This window comes from Lethenteron reissneri, chromosome 11 (genome assembly GCF_015708825.2).
Source record: "Lethenteron reissneri isolate LAM-NWPU_2019-01 chromosome 11, ASM1570882v1, whole genome shotgun sequence".
Taxonomy (NCBI): domain Eukaryota; kingdom Metazoa; phylum Chordata; class Hyperoartia; order Petromyzontiformes; family Petromyzontidae; genus Lethenteron; species Lethenteron reissneri.
The window spans coordinates 9,385,552-9,409,133 of NC_083789.1; the positions used below are offsets into that span (position 1 = coordinate 9,385,552).

Consider the following 23,582-nt stretch of genomic DNA (forward strand, 5'->3'; position numbering starts at 1 on the left):
CCCCCCCGCAGTCGGTAACTTTGAATCCCGAGCCCAACAATAATCCACGTGGCCCCCCCTCTCTCCCTGTGACGTAGGGTGGGAGTCTCCCTGTGACGTAGGGTGGGGTGGTGTGGGTGGGGTCAGGGCCAGGCATGGCGGCGGGCAGGCGTGGAGCGATCGCTGCTGCTATTGCTGCTCCTGCTGCTGCCGCTGCTGCTGCTGCTCCTGCTGCCGCTGCTGCTGCTCCAGCTCCTCCTCTTGCTGCTGCTCCTGCTGCTCCAGCTGCTCTTCCCGTTGCTGCTCCTGCTGCTGCTGCTGCTGCCGTCTGATCGGCCGTGGCCACCACTGAAGCCCCGATCCTTGCTGGACCACCCCCCCCCACCCCAGCACTTAAGGTGAGTTGCTACTTCACCACTTTGGGTGAGTTGCTACTTCCTCGCCCTTGTTGGGGGCGACGGTGTGAGGCAGCAGCAGCAGCAGCTATACGCATGACACATTCTTACGACTAGTTAAACATGATGCCGCGTGCACGTGTCACCGTGGCACCTTCAACAACCCCCACGCTGTGCGCTTGACACGTCGTGACACGCGGCAAAGCACGTGGTGTATTCTTCACGCGACGCATGCATGTGCACGTTCAGTTGACGCGCGCGTGCATGACGAACGCCACACGAGCAGGCAACGCGCACACACCACCACGAACCGCGCCACGCGTGACCCATTTGCACGACGCGTCCACATTAACACACACACACGTACACACCGCACCACGCGACACTTTGCGTGTGTCACTCTCAACGCCACCGCGTTGACTTAGGGGCGGTGGTGGCGTGGTTGGTGAGTGTGGTGGTGGTGATGGTGGTGGTGAGGGTAGCAGGTTGGGGCTGAGTTAATCACGACATTTGCTATCTTATATTCTTGGTTCTTTCGGTAAAGTCACGTAGAAGGGAAATAATAAAATAATATAAAAATAAACATTTTCTTGCCGTGGATTTCACACCTGATGATGATTGCTTGTGTTGCAGGCGAAACGTCGTGAGAATGTTTTTATATTTTTTATATTTATATTATTTTATTATTTCCCTTCTACGTGACTTTACCGAAAGAACCAAGAATATAAATCCCTGCAGTCACGAAAGCTTTAAATCAAAATTAGCTATCTTGTCAAAGCCCCCTTCAACCACACAGAGTCTGTACTGGAGATGGAGCTCCTGAATGCGTCGAGACTCAGGAGATCTGATTAGCACGGTCGGCGACGTACGGTGCGAAAGAAGTTAAACATACAGATCTGTCTAGCTGCTTTAATTATCTCTAGAGTAGGGGCTTCGTAAATATTCCCAACTCAGGACGCATCTGAGTAGCCCAGATTATTCTGAGACAACATGCCCATTGACAAGGGCTGTGTGTGTGTGTGCAAAACAGTGGCGGCTTGCTTTGACTTCTAAGTCAGAGCGAGGCGACACAAAGTATCGCACAAAGCCTCCTTGCTAAGAAACAGGGTAAGCTTACACATCGTGGAAGTCATGGGTGCCACAGTGGCGAGATGTTAACTACCTCGCCTGGTATACGGGAGGTCGTGGGTTTCTGATCCCGACCCTGACGCCTGCTGCTGTATATTTGGAGTTTGCATGTTTTCTCAGTTTGTCGTGCGGATTTTTCTCCGGGTCCTCCAGTTTCCCCCCCTCCACATTTAGAAACAGCATGCCTGTAGAGTGTTTGGCTGCAAAACATGTCCACGTAGTAAGCCACTTGAGCTATCATTTGTGGCCTGGTCGCGTCTAAAAAATAGCTATTCTACATAGCTCAGTGGGCCTTAACTGGTAAAAATAAAACTAGTTTTTAGGTTATTTTTAGTTTCATAGCTCAGTGAGCCTTACCTGGTAAAATAAAAATAGTTTTTAGTTTATTTTTAGTTTTATAGCTCAGTGGGCCTTACCTGGTAAAATAAAACTAGTTTTTAGTTTATTTTTAGATTCATAGCTGAGTTAGCCTTACCTGGTAAAATAAAAATTGTTTTTGGTTTATTTTTAGTTTCATAGCTCAGTGAGCCTTACCTGGTAAAATAAAACGTTTTTAGTTTATTTTTAGTTTCATAGCTCAGTGAGCCTTACCTGGTAAAATAAAGCTAGTTTTTTAGTTTATTTTTAGATTCATGGCTCAATGGGCCTTACCTGGTAAAATAAAACTAGTTTTTTAGTTCATTTTTAGTTTCATAGCTCAGTGAGCCTTACCTGGTAAAATAAAAATAGTTTTTAGTTAATTTTTAGTTTCATAGCTCAGTGGGCCTTACCTGGTAAAATAAAACTAGTTTTTTAGTTTATTTTTAGTTTCATAGCTCAGTTAGCCTTACCTGGTAAAATAAAAATAGTTTTTAGTTTATTTTTAGTTTCATAGCTCAGGGAGCCTTACCTGGTAAAATAAAAAGTTTTTAGTTTATTTTTAGTTTTATAGCTCAGTGAGCCTTACCTGGTAAAATGAAGCTAGTTTTTTAGTTTATTTTTAGATTCATAGCTCAGTGGGCCTTACCTGGTAAAATAAAACTAGTTTTTTAGTTCATTTTTAGTTTCATAGCTCAGTGAGCCTTACCTGGTAAAATAAAAATAGTTTTTAGTTTATTTTTAGTTTCATAGTTCAGTGAGCCTTACCTGGTAAAATAAAACTAGTTTGTAGTTCATTTTTTGTTTCATAGTTCAGTGAGCCTTACCTGGTAAAATAAAACTAGTTCGTAGTTCATTTTTAGTTTCATAGTTCAGTGGGCCTTACCTGGTAAAAAAAAATAGTTTTTAGTTTATTTTGTAGTTTCATGTCCACTTCAGAAGTTTGTATCAGAGGAGCTCAACCTTTGTGTGTGAGAGGACAGCTCACGGGGTGATGCTATTACAGAGCAGCGTGGACACAAGAGACACACACACATACACGAATCCTCTCGCACGCAAACACGGGAGAAAAAGACACACACACCCACAGAATAAAAGACGCCTGCATTCAGTCTCCACGGCTGTATACATGTTCGTTGAACTTCTTTCGCACCGTACGTAGCCAACCGTGCTTGCTGTCAATGGCTGAGGGCCGCCCTCCCCACGCCTTGCGGGGGTCGTGGTGGTTATTTGACCAAGCGAGGCGAATAACCTTCGGCAAACTTCACCGAGCTGGTCAGCAGCGAGTGGTGAAGGCAGGGAGAGATGTGGGAGTCTAGAAACACAGTGCTACATTATATAACTGGTTTGGTATAGCTGGTTTGTGACGTAGCCTTTTGCTGCCCATCTACTTGTCGATCAGCAACCTACAGCACCTGCGATGCAGGGTAGTTAGTCGTTCGTGCAAATACTCAATCCCGCTTCGCTTTTGAGATGGGGTTCATCGTGGTTTATTTGGCCACTGGTTTGTTAACTGGACGTAAATGTTTTGCAATGCTAGTCTGTATTTCGTGATTACACAGAGGACATTCCCAGCCATGGCTCACCTCAGTGGTGAGTGATGTCTGAATCTTCCTGGGTGCCACCCTTTGCCAACCTGCACTGATATTCATGGTGAAGTTTGGTCAAAGAAAACAACCCACATTACCTTAAGAGCATGGGGAGACCTTCAGCATTGTATCAACAAGAAGCAGAAAATATACGTGTAAATTAAACATAGAATATTGTAAGCTGCACTTGGCTATATTTAACAACAAAGGTGGTCTTCCAGTATTAATAATAATAATGCTCACCTGTGAAAATGGACATCTGTGAAAAAGAGCTTCATAGCTCATTGGATTTCTCCAGGATAAATAAAGAATCTGCTGTGGCTGGGAATCGAACTCAGATGGTCAGGTTCAAAGCTGAGTGCACAAACCACAGCGCCACCGCTCGGCTTATTGAAAATAATAACTTTATACGGTATGTTATTTATCCATTCAATGAGTACTTGTTCTCAGGATTGTTCTGCATTGGGATGTTTGGCCAATTCTATTAAGAAGCCGGTTTTTTTTTACATGAAGAGCTATGTTTGCACCGTGAAGGACTGTTAACCGGCATACCAGCAATGACTGGCCATGCGCCAGTGGTTATAGATAGCGGTTGGTATCGCTTTGCTGACAGCAAAATGAACTTTGTCTTCTGGATAAAGGCAGATCACTGGCTTTGCTGACGTTGAGCCTTGGCGTGATGATGGCGGCGCTCGTCGGCAATCCTGCACTTTGGACATATGGGTTGGTGCTTCACGTCCAGATGTGTGAGATTTGCACATTTTCTGGGCTGCAAGCTGGCCAAGGAGATGGCGGCACAGCAAGTGTTTTAGTGTTATCCTCTCGTATGCATGGTGGGGTCACTCTGGGTACTGTGGCGGGGAGTAGAGTGAGATCAGAGGGGAGAGGTGGGAGTGTGCGTGGAGGGGAGTAGAGTGAGATGAGAGGGGAGAGGTAGGAGTTTGCGTGGAGGGGAGTAGAATGAGATCAGTGAGGACAAGTTCACGGAGGATATTGAAGACCTTGAATGAGATCTTGAAATTGTTCCGCTATTACATTGATTTGACCCCGGGAAATCGCAACTGCTTGCCCTCGATCGTGTCATACATTGCACACCTACAGCAGATGCTTGAATAAAGTAAGAGAATTAGACAATTGACATTGGCTGCACTTGCATGATGATGGCATTTCGAGATTGCATATACTGTACATGTAATGCTGACCACATTGAACTATGTGGACCCTGTGATAATTTACATAGAAATTGGCGGAAAGTCAAAAAATTAGTTTTTTTTGTTCGGTGTGTGCAAATATTTCTGAAGTATCCAAAGGGCATTGTGGTGGGTTTATCATTACATTACAATATAATCCACAGGGTCTGTATGTGATGCAGGTAAAAATACACGGAAGATGAACACCACTTGTTGAGATTTTGGTTACAAGATTACAGAGTAAACGGTATTGGCAATTTGATTGATGTACTCTACATATATATTTAAAAGGCCACTTGAAAAAAAGACAGTACTGTACTTACAGTAGTGCTATGGTGTGGGCAGTAAGGCTAAATCCACTGTTGCATCTTTCATCCCCACCTTCACCATCTCGCATTGACCACTGTGGTAAAGTGTCGTCAAACGATCCCCCCAGGACCCGCACGGGGCGTGGGGAAGCTCTCATCCAGCAGTGGATTAACAAAAGTACTTTTCGTGCGTACATTGTTGTTTCATTTACCAGGAGCATCGCAGTAAAAATCTGAAGGCCCAGCACTGTAATTGCTTGCTCAATACTGAATTTCGATTTAAAGCTTTCGTGACTGCAAGGATTCATATTCTTGGTTCTATCGGTAAAGTCACATAGAAGGGAAAAAAAAAACAATAAAATTATCACGACGTTTCGATTGTAACACAAGCAATCATCATCAGGTGTGAAAACCACAGCAAGAAATATTTTTTGTTTTCAAATTTGAAACGTCGTGAGAATTTTATTGTTTCTTTTTTATTATTTTATTTTTATTATTTTATTATTTCCCTTCTATGTGACTTTACCGAAAGAACCAAGAATATGCTCAATACTGCTCGCGGTAGGGCTTCGTGCGTATTTTGGCCGACTCTCACAGTCATTCCAGGTGAGAGTACCCACGCTTTACCCAACTACACAAGAGCTGCTGGGTGGACGGAGTCGGGGGGGGGGGGTAATTGCGATCGCATCAAACCGGCCACCTCTGGATTGCATCGCGGTAGAAAAAAAGTGTTTGCTCTCGTCTGCCCTGTGCCATGTTGCGCCTTGTTGCACCGCGGTGTGCAGAAGGGAGGCAGCTGTATGAAGCGTTGTGCATCGGTGTGCAGCGTTGTGCAGCGGTGCGCAGTGGGGTGGTTCATTGTGCAGCGGTCCGCATCGGGGTACATCATAGTGCAGCGGGGTGCAGCAGGGTGCAACGGGGTACAGCTGTGTGCAGTTTTTCCTGCTGTGGTTGTCCCACCTGATGACGATTGCTTGTGTTGCGATCGAAACGTCGTGATCTATTATTTTTCTACCTACGTGACTTTACCGAAAGAACCAAAGAGTATGTGCGCACAGTGTTATGAGGTGTGTAGCGCTGTGTGATGCGGTGCGCCGCGCCTCTGCCGTGCCACCCAAGGTCGCACCCGGCAGGATGATGCTGCGAGCGGACAAACGCGACGACATGGAGGATGTCCTGGAGGAGCGGCGGGCGTCCAGCGACGTGCGCTTCTCGCTGCGCCGCTACGCCCCCCCGTCGTACCGCTACCACTCGCTGCGCTCGCCCGCCGCGCTCAAGAGCGCTGTGCTCCACTCGGAGCGCCTGCAGGACTTCATACGGCAGGTGCGGAGCCAGGGCACTGGTGGGCGGCTGCAGGGGACGGGTACGGAAGGGGGCAAGGCAGCGATGGGTAGAGCGAGCAATTGACTCGGCAAGGGAAGCAAAATCGGGGAAGTGAATTGGTAATTGAATGGACAGCTAAGGTCCCCGTCGTTGGAATATGAATTTTAAAAGCAACAGAGTTCAGAGCACGCCGAGCTGCCACCGCAGAGAACCAGGGTTCGAATCCAAGCAGCAGTAACTGTACAAAGTGAAATTTGGTTTTACGCTCAATTTGTCTAAAATTTCCGTTCTTAAAAATGAAATACCCGTTTGACTGTCATACGACGAGCATTACTCTGGTATGCAGAACGGGTGGTAGGTAAAGTACCGCCCTCGATTGTGTGGAGCACTTGAAGGGATCTCAAAGATAGCTTTGCGATGTCCTGTTCCACGGGCTGTTCTCAAACACGAAGGGTTATACTTCGATTTAAAGCTTACGTGACTGCAGGGATTCATATTCTTGGTTCTTTCGGTAAAGTCACGTAGAATGGCAATCATAAAGTAATAAAAATAAAACATGATAAAATAAAATTCTCACGACGTTTCGGCCACAACGCAAGCAGCCGGCCTCAGGTGAAGAAACAGAGCTGTCGGAAAGCCAGCGTCCTAAATGTCTTTCTGACGGCTGCTTGCATTGTGGCCGAAACGTCGTGAGAATTTTATTTTATTATGTTTTATTTGTATTCTATTATTATTTCCCTTCTACGTGACTTTACCGAAAGAACCAAGAATACGAAGGGTTATACTCTCGTGACATAATTTGGGGCGAAAAAAGATATATATATAAATTACATTTCACACGAATGCACGTGCTGCGAGGCAGGAGGCTCAAGAGAGCGGAGAGCCTGTGGAGGTGATCACGGAGCGAGCGAGCGACATCCTGGAGGAGATGGGACACAACCAGCGCATGTGCATCATCCGCACGTTCGCGCTCACCCTCAGCAAGACCTTCAAGGCTCTGTTCCGCAGCGTGCGGCTTAACGAGGAAGGCCTGCAACGGGTACCGACCAGCTCAGCCGACGCCATCGCACCTCCCACCCCCCCCCCAATCCCCACCTCACCGTGCTCCGGTGTGGGGTTCTTCAACTCTTGACTGGTGGCTCACCGCCCACGTAAACGGATCTGTTGGCAATTTACGTGGAATCTTCCAGCTTAGGGGGCCCCACGTGTTGAGCATTTGTTGTCTGAAACTTTTGCCATACGCTACGGCGGGCATCTTCTCTTCAATTGCTTTGGAAGATGCCCGCAGTTGGCAATACTCGGCAAAGGATTCGGACAAGAAATGTTCAACACGTGGCCTATCCCGGACGACCACACTCATATTACTATAATTAAACGATAAACTATTTTTATTTGACAAGATAAAGCCCACTGAGCTACATGTCTCTTTTTCAGGAGCGATCTGGCCGCAAATGATAGCTCAACGAAGTGGCTTATCAAGTGTAAATTTACAGCTGCCAAATACTATAAACGCATATTGGTGCATAACGGGGAGGGAACACCTGGAAGACCCGGAGAAAAATGCACACGACCACGGGGAGAACATGCAAACTTCCAAATATATAGGCGTCGTCAGGGTCGGGATTGAACCCACGACCCCCTGTATACCGGGCGAGGTAGTTAACATCTCGCCACTACGGCACCCCCTCTTACGAGTGGTTACAAAAAAACGCACGTACCCTCATCGCAATGCACGTGCCTGTGTAGGACACGCCGTGTGTCAGGATCCTTCAGCTGGCAACTCGCGGGACAGGCACGACCCGTGGAGGCACTGCTGAGCTCTAGCCGATCGAGAAATATAGCTCGGAGAGAAATATACGGATGAGTGAGGTGGAAGCGAGATACACGAGAAAATAGAGATGGGGGAACTGTAGAGAAGATATAAGTTTAATCATCATCTTCTTTTATTTGGCTGATTTCACATTCAGGTGGTCAAGCCAGACAACCGCATCACCAGCAGCGGAGTTTATCGCTGTGATGTCTCCTTTGTCTTTGTGGATTGGGCATTGCGTCGTTATATGTTGTATATGGTCGATTCTGGATGACCACAGTCGCACACTGGAGAGATTTTAATTTTCGATTTGTGCATCAGGTATCCGCATCCGCCATGGTTTGCGCGGATGCGATTTAGGGTGGACAATGAGCAAAATGGAAGCTCAAACCCAGGGATATTCTGTGTTGAGTCTTTCACATCATCATCATTAGCCATTATTGTTTAATGGTTGGATAAAGGCCTCCCAAAGCCATTGCCGACCCTTAATGTCCTACGATGAGGAAATCCACTGAGAAACCGCACACAAAGTGATTTCATCGCTCCATCTCCTTGGGTGTCGTCCCCTCTGGCACACGTGGTCCCATCCACGAGCTATCCACTCAACCCTGCTTAGCGTCCGAGACCTGACACGGTCGGGCGCTTCCTGGGTTATTTGCTCACCTGGTTAGTCTAAAACTATGAACACCATCGGAAGGAGACTCTGCGTGGTGTGTCGTTAGGATGACGTTGAAAGCGTTGACTTCGGCACTGCCCGGTGTGCAGATACAGAAGGCTGTACAGGAGTACCCGGTCGTGCTGCTGCCAAGCCACCGCAGCTACATCGACTTCCTCATGTTGTCCTACATCTTCTACACCTACGATCTGCCACTGCCGGTGATCGCCGCCGGCATGGGTATGGCACACACGAAGCACGGCGTGCAACGTTGCATTTATGGATTGAATTGATTTTATTTTATTCTATGGGTAGACTTCGCTTAAGAAGAGATATTCCTCTTCTTGGTTCTTTCGGTAAAGTCACGTAGAATGGAAATAATAAAATAATAAAAATAAAACATTTCAGACAGAGTAGACAGAGTCTGTCTACTCGACAGACCTGCCCTCCACCTGAGGACGGCTGCTTGCGTTGTGGCCGAAACGTCGTGAGAATTATTTTATTATGTTTTATTTTTATTAATTTATTAATTCCATTCTACGTGACTTTACCGAAAGAACCAAGAAGATGAATCCCTGCAGTCACGAAAGCTTTAAATCGAAATTTAAGAGATATCCCGGCCATACGCTGGTTTGCAAGATTAGAGCTGTGAGAGGACTGGTGTGTAAAAAGTAAATGGAAAAGAAAGAAAGTTGCAGCAGCGTATAATTAATGACATTGCAGACACTGAGCAGCAAAGACATTCGAGGAAAATAAAATTCAAGTCATGCACCATTCAAGTACCACTAGCAGGTGATGCACATCATCAACGCTGGAGCACCAAGTCACACCGAGTCCGTTAACCACACGTGCTGGGACTGCACGTGTGGTTAAGTCCATATCAGAAATATAACGCCAAACCGCGCGGTGTTCGCAAACCATGTGTGCAAGAGAAGGGATATATTAAATCAAGATATTTTTTTTAAAGGCCATCGTTAGCCACGATCAATCCATTCTCTTTGGTTCTTTCGGTAAAGTCACGTAGTTAGAAATGAATAAAAAATTAAAAAATGTTCTTGCTGTGGTTTTCACACCTGATGATGATTACTTGTGTTGCAATCGAAACGTCGTAATTTGTTTTATTTTAATTTATTTTTTACTACGTGACTTTACCGAAAGAATCAAAGAGTACGGATTCCTGCAGTCACGAAAGCTTCAAATCAAGATCGATCAATCCATTATTGGTTGAGGTTTGTGCCGAGCTGTCACCATCTCTCACAGTCTTACGATGCAACAATCCATCTGTACCCTACCCACTCTCGCCCCCCCTCCTTCCCCTCCCCAATCACCTCCACAGACTTTCAAGGGATGAAGATCGTGGGCGAGATGCTGCGAATGGCCGGCGCCTTCTTCATGCGTCGCTCGTTTGGCAACAATGCACTGTACTGGCTTGTGTTTAGCGAGTACGTGCAAGCCGTGCTGCGGGTGAGAGCACGATAGCATCAGAATCGGAATCTTGATTTATCCTGGAGAAATACGATGAGCCTAATTAAGCTCATTTTCACGGATGTCCAGTAGGGGGTGGGATAGTGATGCAGGCCCTGCCTGGGCTCCCGTGGGCCCCGTGTCTCGCCTCCCGTTACTCGTCGTTTATTCCCTACATCCCATTGTTTTTCACTAGAAATGCCCACGCCTGTGGAATTTCACGCACGCAGTTTCGCGTGCGTACACGCGCGTTGCGAACCTACGAATAAATTTGTATCTATAAGAATCGACGAATTGTCAAATTCCTACCATGCGATCCTCTTCTGCAGTCTCAGACTCTGGAGGAAAGGACTCCGCTGCGCTGTTTTTTCCAGAGGTCACTTGAACGGGATCTCAGATGTAGCTCTGTGGTGTCCGCTTCCACGGGCAATTATTTTTTCCCGAGCGTGACAGCAAATTCTTAAGAGTCAAATACTTTGGGATGGAATCTGGACACTACTATGCCACCCTTCCTAACGCACGGGATAACCGTTGCTCCTGGGCAATAACGCAACTGACAAACTCGGACATCGCGTTTATGTTGGTTTATTTTGGGTTCTGTTCGGTTACACTCTTCCTCCCCTTTTCCACATTTTCTCCCTCCCCCTTAAATACACTGCTCTTCATCATTGCCCCTACCACGGCAGGGTGGCGTGCCCGGTTTCCCTCGTTAATTCCCAATATTTGAGGGTGCGTTACACCCGGCCTGTTATACCTTACATGTTGTTCCTACTTCCTTTTGATATTCCCAACTGCATTATGGGTTCTCGAAAGACGATAAAACACGCTTACGGAAAAAAACATTTGCTTCGAGACTCAACGTGAGCGTGACATGCCGACTCGGCTATAATCCTGCACGGCGTGTCGACTCTGCCTGCTGTGTGGTGTGCTGTGTGCAGAACGGAGATGCCCCTGTAGAGTTCTTCCTGGAGGGAACTCGCAGTCGCACAAACAAGTCTCTCCCACCCAAGCTGGGTGAGATTTTACCGTAACATAAGCTTTTATGATTTGCTTAAATTACATTCCCCGGAGTAACGTTGCTCTGTTGATATTTTAAACGAAATTTCTCGTCGCTTGTGCAGCCTAAGTGTTGGGCATTCCTGAATATTACTTTATGTAAAGCAAGTTGCCTTTATTTACGTGAAGTGCACCATATAAATAACAGATTGATTGATTTAACCTTGTGGTGACGGTGGTGGCAGTAGTGTTGGCAGCGGTGGTGGAGGTGGTGGTGGCGGCGGCAATGGCAATAGTGGTGGTGTTGGCGGTGGAAATGGTGGTAACGGTGGTGGCGGTGGTAGTGATAACGTTGGTAACAGTGGTAATTACGTCGTTGGCTGTGGTGGTAACGGCGGTAACTGCGGTGGCGGTGAGACAGGCCTGCTGAACATGGCGCTGGAGCCCATGCTGCGCGGAGAGGTGTACGACACGTACGCCGTGGCCGTGAGCATCAGCTACGACCGGCTGCTGGAGGAGGCCCTTTATGCACGCGAGCTCCTCGGGGTTCCCAAGCCCAAGGAGTCGACGTCGGTACGGGCCACGGCACCGGCGTTCGCGTCACCTCGCCGTTTCACGGCGGAGGTTTTTCCTCTATTGACGGGTGGACGCCACCCGGGAATTCAAACTGCTCTCGTCTTGTCGGGAAGTGGTTCCTTCAGTCCTTTCAAGGAGGAATGGACGAGATCCACTCTGCTTTTGAACAAACAATGGAGTGGATAACAAATCTAAAATTACATCTTTAATTAATCCATACGAAAGAAGAAGAAGAGTTTCGCCCCAACCTGTGCGCCAGGCCGTGGGAATCGCTCAGCGGAACTGTTGCAGATGCTGAAGTGTTTCTCACAAAGAACCCTTGCGGCATCAGCCACCCAATTAACGCGAGTCAATAGACGGCAAGGGATGCTGCCGCAGCAGAGTAACGGTGAGCGGTGCTGGACCTGCTGTTACAGAGGTTCGCCGGTTCGATTCCATCTCCCGACGCGGGAGTTGAAACAACGTTGGAAGCTTCTTAAATGGCCCTCCTGCCTCTGTGCACCCAGTCTATGGTCGGCAGGTCGCGTGCAATGGGGTAGAGTGTGGGTATCGGCTCCTCTTCCAGGGCCTCTGGTCAGCGTGGAAGATGAGGCTAATCATCCTCTAGGGGGGTGGGGCTCTGTAGTTGAGGCCTTTCCATCAGCAGTGGCTTGAGTGAATCATTTCAGCACCGTAACTTTACCTTGCCTTGTAGCTCCATACCGAGTAAAGTGTAGTGGCCTCCCCATCATTACTGTTTAAAAACATATACTTCAAAGTTATGGTTAAGCACACCATTATGGCATTTTTGTGATGTCATTGTTAAATCGCTCCCGTACATTTTAATACGTCGATTGCCGGCCCTTCTCCCCCTTGCGATTCGATACACCCTCACTGATTTAGATCCACGGTTTAATTCGGCGAATCTCTGCTGTCGTCTCTCTCTCTCTCTCTGCGTGAGCAGGGTTTGCTGAAGGCCCGCTCGGTGCTCAGGGAGGACTACGGCAGCGTGCACCTCTACTTCCATGCTCCCGTCTCACTCAAGGCCCTGGCCAATGGCCGCATCGACTCCAAGAGCTACAACTTGACGCCCAGGTGGGCCTTGATCTCACCCCCCCCCCCCCCCCCCCTCACCGCACACTCCCCTCGCACCTGCGAATAAAAAAATCTAACTAATCGGATTCACTCCTGTGTTTGAGGGAATGTGAGAAACCCATCTCGGGAGTCTGATACGAGCTGTCTTCGTCTCTGGCGTGGCGTTCGAAAAGCAACCGGCGTATGTGCTGCGTCAAGTAGTAATGCGATGTACTACTTACTGTACGGTGCTCTCTGTTAATCTACTGCTGGATGAAGGCCGCCTAGTGCCTCTTGGTCAGAGGGTTTTAGTTTTTTCTAGGAGTTTGACCATACTTAACCACACTCGTTCTCCCCCTCCTCTCCCCCCCCCCCCACCATACCGGCAGACACTTGTCCCTACGTCCGCCGGAGAGCACGTTGGTGTTTGCGCGTGACATTGCTCACCATATGGTGCGCACGCAGCAGCACGGCATGGTGGCCAGCCCCTGGGCCCTCATCGCCAGCATCCTCATGCAGCATCACGGTGAGCGAGCCTGGGCGAGGAGCCGTGCCTTCCGGCGTGAGGGTGGTTTGGGTGAGTGAAGAGAACCGAGTCTGTGACCCACTGCTTCTAAAGCCTTTAGCGACAGGGCCCGGACTGACCATCGGGCAGTCCGGGAAAATGCCCGGTGGGCCGGTCAATTCCAAGGGCCTGACTCTGTGAAGAAATTGCAAATGTGATCAGAGTAAAAGTAAAACATTTCAATAATATATTTTTAAAATATATTTTTATATTTTGTTATATTTAATAATATTAAAGATATATAAAAATGTATATTTTAATAGATATTTTTATTATTTACTTAAATATTTCATTACCTCTAATATGTAGGCTTCATTCCATCACTGGCCCATTTGTTTTTTGGGCCAGCCCAAATGGGCCAATGAGATCGCACGGCAATTTGGGCCCGCTATGTTTACAAATGCCTGGGTCGATTTTTTTCATCCCAGTCCGTCACCGTTTAGCAGTCCCTGCACTGCACTACCCCCCACCCCATGCCTCCGCTTTTCCCCCCAGCCCCCTGCTTGTATATTTTATACCCAGGTCTCCTTTGCAAAAGGAGCAGAGTGGAGAGCTCCCATTGTTGTTCCCAAAGGAGTCATTTAATCTCTTGGAAAAAGTGCCCAAAGCATGCCGCTGATATTCCATACCCATGCCATCATAATTTATTCTCACTCTATTGGAGCACACGTTTGAGAGTGATTGCCAAACTACAGTGGGTCCATTGGATTGAGACCATGAGCAATGCACGTACAGGTACATATTAACGTTTAGAGAGTGTGTTCTCTTGTATGCAAATGTGCCTGGCTTAGCCACCGAGCTTTCGGCTTTTGTGCAACATTTGTATACGTGCGTGGGTGTGTACATGTGGGTGTGTGTTTATGGGGAGCGGTGGCACCATGCTTAGCACACTGCGCTGCTAACCCGACAACCCGAGCTACATTCCCCCTCACGGCCAACATAAGTGACGATTATCCGAACTGGTCCTGGGCCTCCACTAGGTCGACTTTGCCTTAAGTGAGTACCTTGTGCGATACGTAAATATCGCCAATGGGGAGACAAAGGCGGCCTGGCATGGTCCTGTTCACACCAACCCCTTCGTGTGTCAATCCGACCTCTAAAGGTGGTGGCAAAGAGCATATGCAGAGTTCAATACAGGGGATCCCAACAGTCGACAACAGCGATACCGGGGTGGGGCGGGGGACCGTATAAATACATGTGTAGTGTAATAGCGCCAGCTGCTGTCCAGCAGCAGCAACTCCGGTGGACGAGCAGTATACACGCCGGTGAGTGTATATGCGGGTGTGTCGGCAGGGCGGAGGAACTGGGGCAAGGGTCATGGAAGACCCCATCTGGAAGCCCCTGGAACTCGCTAGTGGGTTTAAGAAGGGAGGCGCGGCCAAGGCGGAGCCAGGCCATGCTGGGTCGCATAAAATCAGCTGAGAGCGGGAGCTCGCGGCTGCCGGTTCTGGGGAGTGAACTCGTCTCGTTGTCGTCTTCGCTAGATACTGGGTGGACGGATAGTTGCTGACCGTCTCGGTCGGCGCCATCGGTGTTACGCAGTCAGGGTTGTGTTTAGGCTCGGCTAGACGACTATGGAGAGCGCGAGGGCGAACCCGTGAACTTGTGAAGGTGTTAATAAAGAAGGTGCCTCCTGGGACCCCTTGCCTCTAAATTGCTGACACTACACGTGTATGTATATATGGATGTGTGTGTGTGTGAGCCACAGGTGAAATTGAGTTCTCTCTACTCTTGGCTGAGGTCCAGTGGCTCCGTTGCCTCATCGAGAAGTTTGGAGCCTTTCTGCACTGGCCAGGTAAGCATGGATGGCTCTTGATAATTGGTCCCTTGCGCTCCACTTCTTGTCGTGGTCGTTGTAGCTGCTCTTGGGTTGACGTTACTCACCTTGCCGACGCGCAGTTCTTGTGAGGCATCGCGATCAAGTCTCAACGCTGAACCCGCTCGATCCTTCGGTAAAGTCACGTAGAAGGGAAATAATAAAATAATAACATTAAAACATAAAACAATTCTCACGACGTTTCGGCCACAACACAAGCAGTCACGAAAGCTTTAAATCGAAAAATAAAATCCACCCGATCCTGTCAAAGCTCGGAGGCCGAGCAGGATTGAGCCTGCTGGGAGACTCCTAGTAATTTCAGGTATTATAGGCTTGCAATGCAAAAGGTGGCCAGGAGAATGGGAGTACAGCAGTGGATTGAATCCAGTGTTGCGGTGTTTTGAGAGGTGTTCTCTTCATGTGTGGGTTTCATCCAGGAACTCAACTCTCTTCCCACACGAAGTCGCAAACATTTACGGAACTGACAAAACATCCCAATGCAGGACCCTCCTGAAAAATTGTCCTGAGAGGCTCAGCGAGGCTTTTTGCGGATAAATAAAGGACACTTTTGTCATGTCTCCATGATTGTATTGCACTGCGCTCCGACGTCGATGTTCAGTGATATGTCGTCTCATATCGGCTCGTGTGCAGACGCTCTATGGAATTTTGGTTACTTCGCAGGCCTGTGAGAGGTGGAGACAGATTGGGGAGGCCTTGGTCTAGCAGCAGTGGATTGAGCATGGATGTTTACACACCACACCAGGTACTCATTTGAGGCTGAATCGACCTAGGAGAGGCCCAGGACCGATTCTGATAATCGTCACTGACGTTGCCGGGTTTGTCGCGCAGCGCGCTAACCATAGCACTGCCGCTCCCCACTATGTGCACACAAAAACATACATACACACAAACATACACACAAACATACACGCAAACATACACACGCGCGATCAAATCAGTCCCCAAACTGAACGAAGGCCCCGATGACCAAAGCCACGCGGGTCACGGAGGAGGTTGTTTGCCGTCTTCTTGCAGAGGGACAGCCGCTGGAGGCGGTGGTGCGGGATAGCGTCAGGCTGCACGGGAACATCGCGAGCACGCTGCGTCGCGGCGGCGACGGTGACGACGGTGGCGACGCCCGTGCAGGGTCGGAGATCGTGCGGTTGGCGTGGCCGTGCCAGGCGCCGCCCCGTGACGGCGACGCGGCGCTGGCGCGCGCATGCGTGGAACTCATGTGCTCCGCCTACCGCAACCACGTGCTCCACCTGCTCGTGCGCCCGGCCTTCGTTGTCATGGCTTGCCACGCGGCACCCGGCGGCAGAAAAGGTACGACGGCCTCCTATTTTTATTGTAGAGTTGCTCTTTTTATATTTGTATTGTGTTTTTTTATTTTTCACGATCATTTTTTGCCATTTTTATCCCAAATTTTATCCGGCCGGGTGACTCAGCGGTTGAGCAAGCAGCTCGCAATTGGAAGGTTGTGAGTTCAAATCCCATATACCTCTGGGGTTGATTAAACAAAGTACCACTTTTTGTCGGGCAGTTCAACAGTGGTTGACTTCTCAACAACAGTGGTTGTCCTACGGATAGCTATGGACTCGCCACCCCCCCCCCCCCCCCACCATAGGAATGTGGAATGTCCACCACAGGCTCAAGCCTGCAAATAGGAGATGACCACAACGTCAATGCTGATTTGTGCTATCGAGATGTGTTAGCAACTGGTGTTGCCCATGGCCAGAATTCAAACTCGGCTGGCTGAGTTCATAGTGCAATGTGCTGACCGCTGCACCACTGTTTTCCAACCACAGAAGAATTACAATTGAAAAACATGAATTCTTACGAACACATCTTGATGCGCACATCGTGAGCTTAAGAATCAGTATTAATCGATGCATCGATACACTCTTACCTGGAATGGGTGCCGCACCGCGCCTGCTTTGCATGCAGTCCTGGGTTCAATCCTGGACCCAGGCGATGCCTATTGTATATTTGGAGTCCACGTGTTCTCTCTCTTCCCGTGGTGGTCGCATGGATTGTTCTCCGGGTTCCTCCTCCACATTTAGAATCAACATTCGTTTAGATAATTTGGCTGCTGCTATAAACTTCCACATGTGGTGATGATATCAGCCACTTCAGGGGCGATTATATCAGGCGCGCCGCGGTGGTGATATATTCACCACCTCAGCTGGTTTACAGGAGGTCGTGGGTTCGGTCCCAACCCTGATGCCTGTATATTTGGAGTTTACGCATTCTCTCCGGTTTTCCCTCATTTAGAACCAACATGCGTTTCGAGTATTTGGCTGCTGTACATTTCTACGTGATAAGCCACTTCGTTGGGCTATCATTTGTGGCCAGGCTGCTTCTGAAAAACAGCTACATAGCTCAGTGGGCCTTATGTAGTAAAATATATATTTTGTATTGTTTAATAGTTTCACTTCGATGATGAGCTTTCATCTGTGGCTAGGTAGCTCAGTGGGCTTAACCTGGTTAAATGACATCGCTTTAATTTCGTGTCACAGCTGGGTGAAGCGAGGGGGACGTGTCAACGGTTGTCAACGCAGTGACTGAGTAGGTGGTGACGTGCGTGCGCGTTCCTCTCAGATATCGTCTACTCCCATTTCTGCTTCTTACTGAAGCTGTTTGAGGACGACTTCATCTTCGTGCCGAACAACGAGATCAAGGTACCCGGCAGGAAAGGCGCGACGACCTCGTGTGTTTTTTTTCTATCGTAGAGTTGCTTTTTATATTTTGCATTGGGGGTGGTTCTCTTTTTTTTTATCACAATAATTCTTTGCCATTTTTCTCACAATTCTATCCGGCCGGGTGTTGAGCGAGGAGCTCGCAATTGTAAGGTTACGAGTTGTATGCATGTTGAACTTGTTTCACACCGTACTTAGCCAACCGTGCTAATCTAGGGTCGATAAAATGAGTACCACCGAACCCTCCGTGTGCAGCGCACCCCCAGCGGGGCAGGAGACCACCCCTACGACCCGCACAGCGTGGGGGGGCCCTCATCCCGCGGTACATTGACAAACGGGACGTGCATGTTTATTGTTGTTATTGTGATTAAGGGCCAATTAAAGCCTTAGCCTATTTCCGAAGCTAAGCCAGGGTTTGCCCTTGTTCACAGCTGAATTGGGCGATTGCCATGCACAATAGTTGTTATAGGTTGCGGGGCTATGTAGAGGGCAGCATGGAGAGCTTCGCAGAAAAAGCCATCATGCAACCGTACTTCTCTGCTCCCGAGCCTGGTGAAGCGTGGGTGGGCCCTCATCCTGCAGTGGATTGACAAAGCGGCTGTGGTGAGTGATATCTCAACAGCCCCCGCCCCCCCCAACTCTCCGTCACCCCCCCTGCTGCCCCCCCCTCCCCCCCCCCCCGACGACGCGCAGGACATGGAGGAGGGGGTGGCGCTGCTGCTGCGCTGTGCGGCGCTGGTGGACTCGGCCGGCTCCCTGGCGCTCGCCGACACCGACGCCGGCGCCAGGGTGGCGCGGTTCCTGCGCGACGCCTTCCGCCCATTCCACGTCGCCTACCAGGTGGGCGGCGCTCGCTCACGCGTCGATGTGCTTCGGGCACCCCTCCAGGAATCGCCCCGTTAACAAAGAAAGTTACTTAATTGTGAAAACTAGCGCGCTTGCGGACGAATGCCCATTGAGCCACCGGCGCTGTGTTGTTCACCAAGTGCTGCACAGCGACGGCTGCTACTGGCGGGTTCCCCTTGGCTGGATAACTGTGATTATGAGAGGCTTGTCACATTGCGGGTGCACAATAGAAATTCACGTTGTTTTTGAGAACCCAGCCTTAGCGTGTGCGGGTTTGCTGGCATCAAACCCAGCCATGCCAACTCTCCACTCTGTCCAACGAACATTGAGCCACACTGGCTACCTCCTATGTTCATTTTATTTCATTGATCAAACGTTACGCAATTTATCACAACGTTACGCTTAAGCATCCCCAGCGCTGGTGGCTTTCTCCAGAGGCAGTTGTTTTTGTACCATAGACTCCAGGTGGGAGAGTGGGGGGGGGGGGGGTAAGGGGGTCAACACCCGGCCACATCCACTGCTTTGATGCGATGACCTCCTGACCCCTGTCGTCCCCCGTTGCCACGTGGTCGGCACAGGTGGTGTGTCGGTACCTGCTGACGCTGGAGAGCGGCAGCGTGCACGCAGAGGGCCGGCTACTCGCCGACCTCCAGAACCACACCATGCAGCTCATCCTCACAGGTGCCGCCCGCCAGTGGTGTAGCTATCGAGTGTGCAGGCGGTACGACTGCACTGGAAGCCACGGGCCCAAATGGCGACCGTGGCACCGGACTACGAAGACGGAGAGAATAATATGGGAACAGGGAGCCCAATTTCATTTCTCACACCAGCGCCTGGGCCAGCCGCTCTATGCTAATTAGTAATGAATTAGAGATATGTAAATTCGAATCGACTCTTACACTTTAAGGTACACGGGTCGAATACGACACCTACGGGAATAGATTGTGTTTATTATGCTGAAGTTGTCTATGACCGAATTTCCCAGAATCCCCCGAGTGTTGTCAGATATCTCCGAACCAAAGCAAGGCCTTATCCTAGATAGTAGTTGGATGGGTGAATACCATGCATACCAGGTGTTATATGTTTTGGGGGGCGACATTGTGGGCGGTAAAGAACAGTGCAGCAAAACCCATTGTTTCCGTACGTCAAAGCACCCACGTCTTTGCTTCCCACACATTCACCAACCTGCACTGACCAGCTTGGTGAAGAAGCATGGTCAATTAATCCCCATGACCTGCACAGCATGCAGGGGGCTCTTATCGAGCAGTGTGATCAAGTGATTGGCCATGTATAGTTGGCTACGTATGGTGCGAAAGAAGTTCAACATACATGTAAATAGTTTTTTTCTAACAGCATTTAAACAACGGTGAAATGGAAATTGTTGTCGCTGTCTGCGTGTCCTGTTGACAACAGGTGAACTCTTGGAGTACGAGGCTCTGTCCAGCAACCTGCAGAGGAACATCCTGTCGGCCCTGGTTCGACTGAAGGCTCTGAGCAGGACGAGAGGGTGAGCGCACACACGGCAACGATTCTGCGCAAACCCTCCCTAGTGCTGTTTAACACGTAGGCTTTCGCGACGAATACCATCCATAATAGAGGTTTTTATTTTTTGGATTAGATCGCGTAAATATATGAATGTGTCGTTAAACCCGCCACCACCCGACACAGCCAACCAGTAAGGGTTGTCACGTAAACAGAACGTGGCCAATTCGTCACGAGTACAGCACTAACCGGTGTTTTGGAGAGCCAAGCCACGACATTTACAATCTGAGTACGACGTTTCGCCAGTAATTACAACATTGTGACCCATTCCCGTGCTGGCGAATGTTCCTTTTCGTCCTACTCTTAGGTTTTTTCGGTAAAGTCACGTAGGTAAAAAATTATAAAATAATAAATGAAAATAAATCAAAATTTTTTCGTTCTGTTTTTGCCAATTGCATTGCACATTTTTCCATTACTAACAGTTTGGGGGTTAAAAATGCCGAAGCTGTGTGTTACGGTGGTTGTGGTGAGATTTTTTTCACGTCGCTCTTTTATGTTCAGGAAAGAAGGTGTGCGGTACAATATCACCGAGCAGATGGAAAGAGTGGCCAAATCGATTGGTAAGTGTGTGTGCGATTCATTCAGACTGGTTTGTAAATATATCTAAGATCGAATATGTATGTTGTACTTCTTTTGCACCGTACATAGCCAACCGTGCTTCATCGGGGGACGGACAACAAATAATACTGTGTTCAATAGCATTTGATTAATCTGTGTACGTGTTTAGAATGAGTTTGTGCATCGTGACCGAGTGGTTCAGAGGTTGGAGCCACTGAGCTTGCACTGTTCAGGTCAATGGGTCCGCGTCCAGGTTTCAGTCGCTCGTAATTAAACCGGTTTCTCAAGTGTGGCGAGTTGATTTTCTCAGCCCAGTCATTAACGACTGCTCACACACACAATAATACCCTGTGTTAAAATCAATGGTGTGCTTCATTTGGCTACATTGCAGCTCCTAGAATAAGGACAAATGTCAGCTTGTGGCCATCAAATGCCGATCTCAAGTAGTGTGTGGGAAAGTGAGCCCGCTATTGTAATTTTTCTGGATGAAGCCCTGTGCAAAATCTATTTTAGAGCCATTCTCTAACCCATGGGTTGCGACTGCTCTGAACAAAAATTCAAATTGATTCTTCGTTTCACGACACGTTGCCGATAAACCAGCATCGGGAAGGCGTATTTTGTAACGTTTAGAAGTTTATGTACAGTAATATTTGTTTTTCATTTCTTTCAGCGACCTTACAACCCACTCACAGCCAATTTCAGCCACGTCTCTGAAGACTTGTCAATGATCGTCTCGCAGAAAGAAAGCCCGTTTACGCACAAATGAAGAGCTTGGCACAGTGTTGAGCACTGAGGAGCGTTCATGCACATTTTGCTTGCCATAGTGGTGGTCGTGGAGGTGTTGGCTGTGTTGACGGTAGTGGCGGGATTGATGGTGGTATCGGTGGTGGTTGTGGTGGGCGGCAGTGGTGGTTAGTGGTGGCAGGCCACAGTCGAGCTGGCTTTGGGGCCATCTCACACGAACTCTGGTGCTGCTGCTGGTTTTGTTTTGGGGTGAACGATAACGGTGAGGGTTGTTGCGCAGTTAATATCACTGGGTGCCTTGCACATTTCCATCGGCCTAAGCTGAATTAGTCCTCTCTAGGCTGGGTAGGAACGACTCAGTACGGGAGCAGTAACTTGTGCCCATCTGACAGATGCTTGTGTCGTAACCCTCTGGTCTATGAAATGAAAATATGACAAGTAGCAATTGATTGGCCCAAGGGCAACGCGGAGATGTCTAATGGTTATTATTAGAAATGTGGAAATTCGCCGATTAATTAAATCACCGGTGAGGTGGCCGGGTGGCTCAGGATTCGGAGAAACCCGCTGAGAATCCTGATTTTAATTCTGGGATTTAAGCCACCTGTGACAAAAACCGGTTCAAGTAAGTGTAGCAAGTGAATTAATCTATAGACTCATAACCACTATAGATTGCACATGCACTAAAAGGGACAAGTAATTTGTAAGTTACGTTGTGACCCTGAATGGTGACAATTAATCGAGACGTTGCATCGAAATTCACCGCGTCGTCGCCGGTTTTTATGCTACCATGCCGAAGTGCGGTCATCGTGCTTAATTGTTTTGATCGTGCCTGACGGGCAAACAGATTGACAAGCTCCAACAGTTACTTGCGTGCACATCTTATAATGCTATGCTGCTATGTCGTTAACACTTCGCTGACGTTTTCAGAACTCTTTTCCCCTTTCTTGGGGGGTGAGGGCTCGGAAGGGATGTTTTTTTGCTAAATGTTGCAAAATGTAAATTGTCCGTCTGATACAGAGCTTGAATGAAAAAAAAAATCTGTTTTTGATTCATGTTAAATGCTTGAGTGTGTACTTTGGCCTGTAAGATGGATATTTTAATGCGGTACAGCGGATTTTTGCTATAAAGAAGCCTTTCAAACCAGTTAAGAAATCCATTGAGACATTATTTTTTAAGGTTTTCTGGGATTTAAATAAGAGTATCGTAAATAAATGAAACAAATGGCACGATATTAAAGTCAAAAACATTTTATTCATGTAATTTTTTAATGTAAACAAAAGACAAGTAGTAATCTTAAACATTTAACAAGACACACATTTTGCACAATGCTCATTTAAAGGAGGCTGGCTACATTGATAAGGCTTTCAGTTTTTTTAAGCAAGACGTTTGCAAATTTAAAATCTGTGTATAACACATGTACATTAACAGTGTTTTAATGTTAACTGCAAAACAATTGTACACGCTTAACATGCTTGATTTAATACAACAGGGGGTGACTCACCATGAATGTCTTTCAAAGTTGATCAATTATCCTTCATTCAAATATAAATTTAAGTGGTTACAATCGGCACATGCCCCATGTTTATAAAATTCGGTCTACATGGCGTAGACGGTGCTGATTAATTTGAATTGGGGCTGTATGGTTCATGTGGGACACACAATAACATGTGTACGTATGTTCAGCATGGCATATACAGGCCAATTCAATTTAAGCAGTGCTCTACCTCACGTGGTACTCATATACACATAAGAAATATGTCTCAATCGACATCCTGTACATCATACGGGCTACTGTTTCGTAATCATCAGGCATATGCAATGTGTGGAATGAATGAGACGACAGAGGAGAGATCCCACGAAAATGAGAAAAATAATCGAACCTTGCATTAAATCGTGACCCCGGTTCCTGACAACTGTAATTCTGGTGGTGAGAGGGATGAATCGTAACATGCCGAGTTAATACTACACGTTGTCACCTTGCACCTAAGC

The 23,582-nt window shown here is 48.1% G+C and overlaps 1 protein-coding gene across 1 annotated transcript; it reads left to right on the forward strand.

Annotated features, from left to right (window-relative positions):
* Positions 1-113: 113 nt before the first annotated feature.
* On the forward strand, positions 114-23,060 carry GNPAT (glyceronephosphate O-acyltransferase). The gene is made up of 17 exons (XM_061550073.1): positions 114-377; positions 6,066-6,269; positions 7,132-7,308; positions 8,845-8,974; positions 10,071-10,198; positions 11,137-11,212; positions 11,616-11,767; positions 12,714-12,844; positions 13,213-13,349; positions 15,097-15,183; positions 16,240-16,530; positions 17,806-17,885; positions 18,597-18,743; positions 19,328-19,430; positions 20,163-20,256; positions 20,793-20,851; positions 21,520-23,060. The coding sequence occupies exons 2-17, from the start codon at positions 6,081-6,083 to the stop codon at positions 21,561-21,563; spliced, it is 2,025 nt and encodes a 674-aa protein (XP_061406057.1). The 5' UTR covers positions 114-377; positions 6,066-6,080; the 3' UTR covers positions 21,564-23,060.
* The last annotated feature ends 522 nt before the right edge of the window (positions 23,061-23,582 follow it).